Source organism: Hyperolius riggenbachi, chromosome 4 (assembly GCF_040937935.1).
Source record: "Hyperolius riggenbachi isolate aHypRig1 chromosome 4, aHypRig1.pri, whole genome shotgun sequence".
In the NCBI taxonomy this organism is placed as follows: Eukaryota; Metazoa; Chordata; class Amphibia; order Anura; family Hyperoliidae; genus Hyperolius; species Hyperolius riggenbachi.
Genome location: NC_090649.1, coordinates 155,077,143 through 155,086,848, shown reverse-complemented (window position 1 = coordinate 155,086,848; position 9,706 = coordinate 155,077,143). Strand labels below are relative to the sequence as shown.

General features: G+C 44.2%; 1 protein-coding gene across 1 annotated transcript; it reads right to left on the bottom strand.

Annotated features, from left to right (window-relative positions):
* Positions 1–2,610: 2,610 nt before the first annotated feature.
* On the bottom strand, positions 2,611–3,654 carry GPR119 (G protein-coupled receptor 119). Its single transcript, XM_068233303.1, has one exon. The coding sequence runs from the start codon at positions 3,652–3,654 to the stop codon at positions 2,611–2,613; it is 1,044 nt and encodes a 347-aa protein (XP_068089404.1).
* Between the last annotated feature and the right edge of the window lie 6,052 nt (positions 3,655–9,706).

Sequence of the window (9,706 nt, the reverse complement as noted above, 5' to 3'; positions counted from 1 at the left end):
TTATTGTTCATTGGAGAGGGGAGGAGGGATTAAACAAAACAGCCCAAAATGGTGCTGTAGATTTAGGCACCACTATAGGCTGTAATGTGAATTACGGCTATAGCGGCGCTCAGACAGTAATTTGGGTGCTGTCAAAAGACGAAGCCCAAATTACTTTAAAAACAGCGTAATTCAGCCGCCGCCGCCAGCTGAATTACGTCTTTCCCCTAAGTCTATTGCGGCCTGAAGTGGGATTAGTAATTAACGCCGCCTGGACTTTTGCAGGAGCAGGGTGAGACTTTTTCGGCTTTGCCCTGCACCTGAATTTCCTGCCGGAAGGGCAGTGCACAAGAGAGCAGCTTCTATTGGCAGATAAAGTCCTCTAACAATGTGTTCATTCCTCATCATCATTTAGTGGTCCGGAGAGCTGGATTGCTACATGGCATTGTAGGACAACCTGTACACAAGCAAGATTGTCGGCTGAGACCTCACAGAACGATCATACACACCACATTTGTTCTAGCATATGTGCAAGCCTAATGTCTGCTCCACTTGACATCAGTTAATTCTAACTTTATGTTTAGCTCTAATCAAGTTCTGCCACCGAGTATCTAGACTGGACTTGGTGGCCTTTGTGCATTGAGATGGACTTTACAGACCCCTTCCCCAAAACTCCTACTGACTGACTTCAGCATTTTGAAGATTTGAATTCTTATGCCAAGGGATTTTTCACATATGCTGTGTGAATTTTCATTTGAAATGAATGTTGGATAAATCGATCCTGACAGCACTGCATCATCCTAGAATTTACCAGTGTTTGTCTGGCAGTCATAAAAACCTCAGTTTCCATTAGTATGAGCATCAGAAGTTATTACGGTACTGCTTATTGTGTACTCACTGTTTTCAGTTAATATTATACAAGACAACTAACATTTATATTGCTCATTTCTCCTGGCGGACTCAAAGTGCTTCAGGGCTGCAACCTCTTAGGGCGTGTTCACACTGCAGGCGTTTTTGTTATTTTTTAAGCGCGGGTGATTTTTCAAAATTGCCCTGAAAGCACTTACACAATGATTCTGTATGAGATAGTTCACATATGAGCGGCTTGTTTGCGTTCTGCTTTGTAAAGAGGTGCTTGAGCTATTTTTGGGGCGATTTCGCCTCAATGGAAGGTATAGAAAAAAACGCAAAACGCTCACAAAACCGCTTTGTGGAGCGATTGCGTTCGCATTTTAAAGAATAAATACGTTGTATTTATTGTTTTCTGGATCGAAGATATCACTACCAGACTTGCATCAGGGAGTGAATTACCAAAACGCTCGGGTAAAACGCGTCGGAAACTGCTAACCACAAAAACGAATCGCCCACCCAAGCGCCGGGAATTGGAAAAAAAAAAGCCTCAAAAAAAGCCCACCACGGACGGACACACTAGCAGAATAAGGCTTTAGGCAACCAGGATCATTATGGAGCCTTTTACTGTTTTACTACTGGCTTGAGACAGGATTCGAACCCTGGTCAAAGACTCAAACCCTGCATCAAAGGCAACAGCACTCAAAACTGCTCTGTGCATAGCTGCAGTACCAAGGCAGTAATGGCCAGGCTGAGCTCAGCTGTATCAGCTTAGCAGTGACTTGCTCCATGGATGTATTTGTATGTTTGCAGGACACATAGGTGTTCACAGACATGTCACTGTAGACAAAGTGTGGAAATGGTAAATCATTACAAGCTTTATTTTAAAATCAAAACACAGAAGCCCTGGTTATGCAAGCCCTATACACTAACCAGAAACACCATACAGCACAAATGGATATATTCCAAGTTGAATGCATCATTGAAATGTCAGCTATGCAGAGCTGGCTTCTCTTCAAAGTAAACAAAGTGTCAGCCTGGAAAGGTATCCAGCACAATCTGCAGCACCCTAAGCTGCCTGGAAGGCTACTTACAGCTGTGATTTGTAGAAAAATTGTAGTGAAAATATAGCACAAAATCCTGAGATTATAGAAAAAGCTAAATTTGCCATCTCTGGTTCAGGAATGATGCTGTACAGAGAACAGGGCAACACTACCTGCCTCAGCCTACATTACAACCGCGATTTCATGCTGGGTTATTTAATGTCGAAAAGATGAAGGCAAATGAGCTCATTTAGCTAAGCAGAGGGCAATGTAAATAGTGCAGTAATTGTATCAACCAACCACTCAGGATTCATTCTCTCTGATAATGACTTCAGCACACTTGCATGTGGTTGCTATGGGTTCCTGTACTTTACACAACATCATTGCTCTTTGCACTAACACAAATGAGCTAGAATAAGGGCTTCCAGCAAATGGGCAAACAAACTGCAGGGAACAGCCATCTGAGGACTCCCAACTGTTATCTGAGGACTCCAACTGTTATCTGAGGACTTCAACTGTTATCTGAGGACTCCAACTGTTATTTGAGGGCTCCAACTGTTAGTCACCTTCCTGGCCATTGGCTGGAAGGACACTACGCTTGTCTCTATGGATGTTGGAGAGCAAGAGGTTATCTTAGCCTCAGCCTGCATTATATATATGTATGGTACAGAATGCAGGTTGAGGAAAGGAGTCAGAACAAAATACATCCCTATAGTGTTCTTTTATAGTATGCAGTCACTCAAGTCGTGCCTTTGCTATAGTCATCAGAAGCAATGAATAAGGACATATTGTGGATACTGTCAGCAGAGGTCTGTGCCATGGAGGACTCCTCGGGTATAGCTTCTGCTCTGATGTTGGCGAACTGGACCAAAGCTAGACCCTGGGGCTTGACTTTCCTACTTCTACACACAACGTGCTTGTAAAAATAGCTCCTGATGTCCGAACAATAGAACGTGTAAATGATTGGGTTAAGAAGGGAGTTTGCCTCCCCTAAGAGAAATAATATGTCCTTCAGCAAGTCAACAAGTTTGCAAGATGTGCAGGTGGCCTGAATGATTCCAGTGATGTAATAAGGACCCCAGGAGAGGGTAAAGCAGACAATGACAATAAGGACTGTCCGGGCTGCCTTAAAGTGAGATGAGTGTGCTGTGTGGTTGTTGGGAAGTCCACTAATGGCCCGGGTCCTCTGAATCCGTTTATGGTGGGCATAAGCAATCCTGCCCACGGCTGTGTGGAGACACACAATAGTAAATAAGGCTGGCACAAAAATAATAAAGCATAAGATATAAAGATAGTCACTTTTAGCTGCATAGAAAAGTCCACACACCCCCGTATAGTTGGTATGCTGCAGCGAAGGGGTTATCAAAGGCATGTGGCCAACCAAGAAGGACACCAACCACAAGACTGTTAGGGAAATGCCAATGCACCGGTTGTTCATAATCTTCATATAATACAGAGGCATCTTGACGGCCAGGTACCTGTCCAGAGAAATCAAGAGCAGAGTCAGCATGGATCCAATACAAGGAGTGACAGTGAAGCATAGCCTCAGCAGGCAGAAGAACAAATTCCGGTCAAAATCCCCATCAAACATATCATCCAGAGTCTCCAGGATGCACATGAGTCCCACCAGAAGGTCTGCAGCCGCCAGGTTGAGGATGAAGATGTAACTCTTGCAGGGTTTCTTCTTCAGTAGATTGGACAGGATAACAATGACCAGAATGTTGGCAGTGGGGATGAGGATGCTGAGCAGAATGTGGAGCGCAGCATAGACGGCGTTGGACATCATTTGAGAGCTTTAGAACCGTTGCCAGTGTCAGCCTGGAAAAAGTCTGCAAGTACCAGCTGTTCCCATTATCCCTCAGCCAGTTTTAACCCTTTTTTTCAGGTCCCCTCTTACCAGACATCGTTGGAACATTTTGTTTCTCCAGAGATAAGTTTCCTTTCATAAAAAGTGTGTCTGCAAGATTCATCTGCATAAACGTTCCCCGTCACCCTCCACTGCTCACTTTGATAGCAGAATGCGTAAAGCAGCTCAATATATTGAATGGGGAGGAGTGGCTTCTCGGGGAAGTTGTGCTTCACTATTGCAGCTACGGGAGATAGATAGTGCGAGGGCCCCGGCTAATAAACACCTATTAATCCCTCACTGGAAGAGAGGTGACAGCAGACTATACACACTGATATAATCAGGGACAAGAAACGATCCAGGCATTCAGCTTTTCCATATAAAGCTGAAGCAGTAATCCCAGGCGTTTTATGCTGTCACTTCAGCACCTCGGACAGCAGCAATTCAACCAGCAGCAACTCTCATCCTGATACAAATCAATGATGTTACACAGAGTCCAGAACCCCGCAGCACCCACAGCATGAGAGCTCACTGATGTCCTCTCAGCCAAAACCAATTCTATCCTGTGCTCAACATGAATATTTGCTGATTGCCTTCATCCATTTCACCCATGCATTGTGTGAGATGCATAGAGACTTGAAAAGGCCATCTAGGATGAAGTGGATGGTAAGTGGAGGGCCAGGGCTGCATCTTCAAGCTAAAGCTCTTCAGCCTTCTAAGAAGTCATTATTAATTTGTAACTGTACAATGAATTCTCACGCTTCAGCAAGAAATTGCACTGGGTCTCATCTGCCTGAATCCCAGTTATAATAATATACAGTATTTCTGGGCATCCAAGTCTATTTTGACTTCATGGAGGGCTCCATACACAATGGGTTAAAGTATAAATATAAGCATTTACTGGTAAAAAGTGCAGACAATTAGCTGTGGTTTAGAGAAAGGGGTTTTTATTTTTAATTTGTGTGTATTTGCATGCATTGTCCTCTCCATATCCTGCATTTATAAACCTTTTTGGTAATATACTGCAATGCAAAATGGCAAACACTTTCATTAATTTCAATGGCAAATTGCATGTCAATAACACGTTAAAAACATGAACAACATTGTATACAATGTCTCCTTAATACTGTAAACAGAAAGTGCTCTGATAAATAGCTGCAGTTTTTTTTTTCCATAAGAAAAATTTACCTCTGCTGATCAACTTATTCCTATCAGCAGGGGCGTAGCAATAGGGGGTGCAGAGGTAGCGACCGCATTGGGGCCCTTGGGCCAGAGGGGCCCTGAAGGGCCCTCTCTCTACTACAGTATTAGCTCTCTATTGGTCCTGTGCTCATAAAAATCACTTCTAAAGATACTTTGAATAGTGATAATCATTAACAAACTGTTCCCCATCCCATTCTAGCACCTCTGACACTGTAGTTGCCATTGGCAGGTTTTGGTGCGCCGTATTAATTGTTCTGTATAGAGTGCTTGGGGGGCCCCACTGTAAAACTTGCATCGGGGCCCACAGCTCCTTAGCTTCGCCACTGCCTATCAGCCTTATTTTATTACATTTGGGGGTAAATTAATAATATAAAAAAACAGAACATTGTAAATGTAAACAACTAAATAAAATAGACTAACCCTAGCTCCAATTTTTTTTCCTAATATAAAATGATCCATACACTAATTACTGTATTTGAGTGTGATACATTATGCTATCAAAATCTGGCAGGCTGGGAAAAAAGGAGAAAGCTGAAAGCTTTTGATCAACTAATGAAAAAATATTATGGGCTGTCAGTTCTAATACATTTTTGCAAGTGGAAACACGCGCACATACACATCTAATATTGCCTGCCAGTAATCCTTGGTATCTTCTGTGTTGATCGATGTCCCCTCTTCTATACGGCAATCTCTGGTATATTTGGGGGTTGTATTAGCTTGTCAGAAGTCTTTTGTAATCATAGGTGGCAATATGTTCTTTGAGGAGATATCTGGACTTAACTGAAAAGCAGTGGCCCAATGCATGGAAGTTTCTGCTATTTCTCCATCTCCTTTCTTCCACTTTTATACCACACCGGTGCTTATATTTATCTCTGTCCCAGCAGGATTGGGACAGAAGCAGAGCTTTATATAAGCGGATCGTGACAGAGGGGGTTAACTCACCCTTGTTGCCACTTCTGGCCGCAGCACTCCACGCCCCATTCCATCACTCAGATGCTTCTTTCTTCCAGTATCAGCGTGATGGAATGGGGCATGTAGCACAGTGGCCAGAGGTGACAACAAGAGTGAGTAAATCCCCATACTGCGGCCCACATGTATAATGCTAGATACACACGATACAATTTTCTGACAGGTTTACTGTCAGATCAATTATCTCCAACAGGTTCCGATTGATTTTCCGTTCACTTCTATGGAAAATCGATCGGAAATCAGATCGGACCTGTTGGAAATAATCAATCTGGCAGGAAGTCTGCCAGAAAATCTCATCGTGTGTATCTGGCATAAGGTTTTGCCTCTGTTCTGACTCTGGAAAAACAGAGATTCATGTTTGTAATCTCATCCATAAAAAAATAATTCCTACTGTCCTTATTGACCAATGATGTCACTGGCGTAACCCATGTACCTATGTAAATATATAGGCCACCACTGGCACTCCTTTCAATTTAATGCCTGACTTAAAAGAAAGTAGACCATTACCTCACGGCAGAGATTTCAGCAAAGAGTCACCACTCTTCCAACAAGTCCAGTAACGTACTAAGGGAACATGTAGAACCCTGCAATCAAAGCAATAAATGTATCCCAAGCAGGGGAAAAACTGCAAATCAAAGGCCCACCCCACAATCCTTCCCCTACACTCCTGTGGGGATCTCTGCCATTAGGCATCCCACTGGCAAGGGGTCATACAGCAAGTGTGGCCACTATTACCTACCTCCCATAGCAGTACTCTTTTTATAGTTATCAGTCATGGTGCATGCTGTAGTCCCATTTATCCCACTCTCCAAGCACTTTTCCTCACATCCACCTCTCTCTCCCACAGTGAAAACTTGTGTCATGGTACAGGAGCATTGTCAGAAGATGGATGTGAGGAGAAGAGGATTGCAGAGCAAGGCAGGTGTGAACAGAGGATCTACAACATGTGCCAAAACAGGTAACTATATACCAGCTTCCCTGCCCAACTCTGCATGACATTGGCCTCTATTAACTTAAATCATGCTGAGAGATAGAGAGAGACTGCCTGATGTGTGTGTACACAAATGATGTCTCTCTCTCCCTCTCAGAGTGCCTGTGTGTACCGTAATTATTTTGTGTGTACTGGGACTCCTGCATAAAATGCAAGAAAATTAACCAAATTGTGCTCAACATCATCCATTTACCAGTCTCTAATAACACTCTGCTTAAAGTTACTCTGGAGCGAAAAAAGTTCAGGGATTGGACTGCTAAGGACTGAGATAAAGACATTTTATTCTGATAAAGCCCCTTTCTGAATGTTTGAGGCATCTGACAAAATGACTGTCTGGAGAAGTAAAGGTGAGTGTCACCATCAGTCCTGTCTTATTATTATTATTATTTATTATTTATAAAGTGCCAACATATTCCGTGGTGCTGTACAATGTCTTATGCCAACAGTATAGCATCCTGAGACCATTCATGTGTGGGACTTCTCATCCAAGGCACTGGGCTCACTCACAATTTTGCCTAAAACAAAGCCATGAATAAAGAATGGTACCAAAACATCCTCTGACTGCAACTTCTCCAACTTCAACCATCCAAGGACAGGTAAGATGCTACTTTGCTGAAGACTTGGCAAGGGCCCCTGGGACCATGGTTAAGTGTGTGTGTGCGGGTGTAACCTTAAAGAGACTCCGTAACAAAAATTGCATCCTGTTTTTTATCATCCTACAAGTTCCCAAAGCTATTCTAATGTGTTCTGGCTTACTGCAGCACTTTCTGCTATCACAGTCTCTGTAATAAATCAATTTATCTTTCCCCTGTCAGACTTGTCGGCCTGTGTCTGGAAGGCTGCCAAGTTCTTCAGTGTTGTGGTTCTGCTGTGAACTCCCCCTTCCTGGCCCCTCTATGCACACTGCCTGTGTATTATTTAGATTAGGACAGCTTCTCTCTTCTCTTTTACAAGCTGGATAAATCGTCCTCTGAGCTGGCTGGGCTTTCACATACTGAGGAAATTCAGACAAGGTCAAAGCTGTTTGCAGGAAGAAAAGAGCAGCCTGAAACTTCAGTGCATGAGAGATGCAGGGGGAAAGAAACACACAAATGATCTCTTGAGATTCAAAAGGAAGGGTGTATACAGCCTGCTTGTGTATGGATGTATTTTCTATGTGTGGATATACTGTACATCAACCTACTTCCTGTTTTGGTGGCCATTTTGTTTGTTTATAAACAAACTTTTTAAATCTGTTTTTAACCACTTTTAATGCGGCGAGGAGCGGCGAAATTGTGTCAGAGGGTAATAGGAGATGTCCCCTAACGCACTGGTATGTTTGTAGTACATATAAGACAGTCCGTGCACTGCGTCCTTAAATCACATAATTTATTTCAGGTTGTTACCAGCAGGTATAAGCATCAAGGTATACAGGTTCACAGCATGAAAGAAGCGGAAGGATCTGACCTGTATTCCGGACGGGTGCGGAGGTGTGACCAGGGGGTGAGAGGACGGCACAACAGCCGTTTCGCGCCGGTATGGCGCTTGCTCGCGTGCGTGTGTCCTTGGGCAATGGCGGCGTGTACGGACTTCCGTAATGTAAACAGGAAGCCCCGCCCATCACGCTCGTCATTGGCCCTTGGAACTGTGATGTGATAGTGATTGGGCTGAGGAGGAGGGGACTGGCCACGTCGTGTGGCGTGAATGACAGTGGGGGCTGTTCCCTGTGGAGCCAATGAATGTGAAGGAGGGGGAGGATCGCCTCGTTACGGCGAATGAAACATTTATGTGCTACGTAAACAACTTTGTGTGGCCACAAATCCAGTGGCTAGCAAACTGTGACATGCTGGAAAATTTATCAATACATATTGACATAAAGGGAAACTCAAACCAAGTGCCATTGAAAAGGTTAACATTGTGAAAAGGTGCATTCCGCTCCATTCTGTATACATTCTTATGGTCATGTCTATATCCCATGAGTTCCTTTTTATTCGCTGACATAAAGAAATTTCCTTTTCTTCACCTTTATTTAATTTGTTTGTTTAAAAAGAAGAAACCACCTCATTTCCCAATCTAAAATCAACATGCTGATGGAGGAAGGCATGTAGAGAAGGACACAAAATACATGGGTGAAACCCCTGGAATTAAAGGGCTGCATTCAACCCCAACTGTCCCACAAACCCTATCAGGGGCTGTCCTAGCTCCCACCCATGCATTTCCTCTTCCCGGAATGTCAGGGTTGGGGCCAGAATGGCAGGAGATGTGCTCCCCCAATGCTCACTAAAAGGAGCAAGCTGGGAGCATCATACGCAAAAGGGAGAACAAGAAGACCACAGGGTCCTCAGGAGTTGGTGGCCCCCAGCGACTCACATAGGATCCCCCAGGGGTAGGACAGGGGTACATCGGGTACGACAGTGCATGTAAGGAGGAGTTCATGCATCGGGGGGGACAATCACCAGGGCAATTCCATTTCCCCTCCGTGATGTCTCTCCCTCCCTCTATGCAGGAAAAGTGTCGTTGCCACCAAAATATTGGTGGCAAATTCTGTCCACCTATCTCGTCCATATACTGCACCTGCCGCCCAAATTACCTACATTCAGTCCAAGTCCCCTGGATGGGTGCCCGTGCATCGCGGGGCGCCACCCTCGAGTACAAACCCAAAACGGGAGCAGTTGTGGCATAAGAAGAGTGGAGATCTGAGAGAGAGAGCAGCTTGTGTGGGAGAACAAAGAGATGAGAAGGGAGGAGGGACAGGCAGGAAGGGAATAGGGCAGGACTTAAAGGAGCACCCCTGTCTAGGTCAAAAATTAAAGAAGCAGGATCAGATGGTGGAGAGGCGGGTGGGGA

What these genes read in the sequence shown, in the direction of transcription:
- GPR119 (XM_068233303.1), bottom strand. Translation starts at nt 3,654, where the DNA reads ATGTCCAACGCCGTCTATGCTGCGCTCCACATTCTGCTCAGCATCCTC.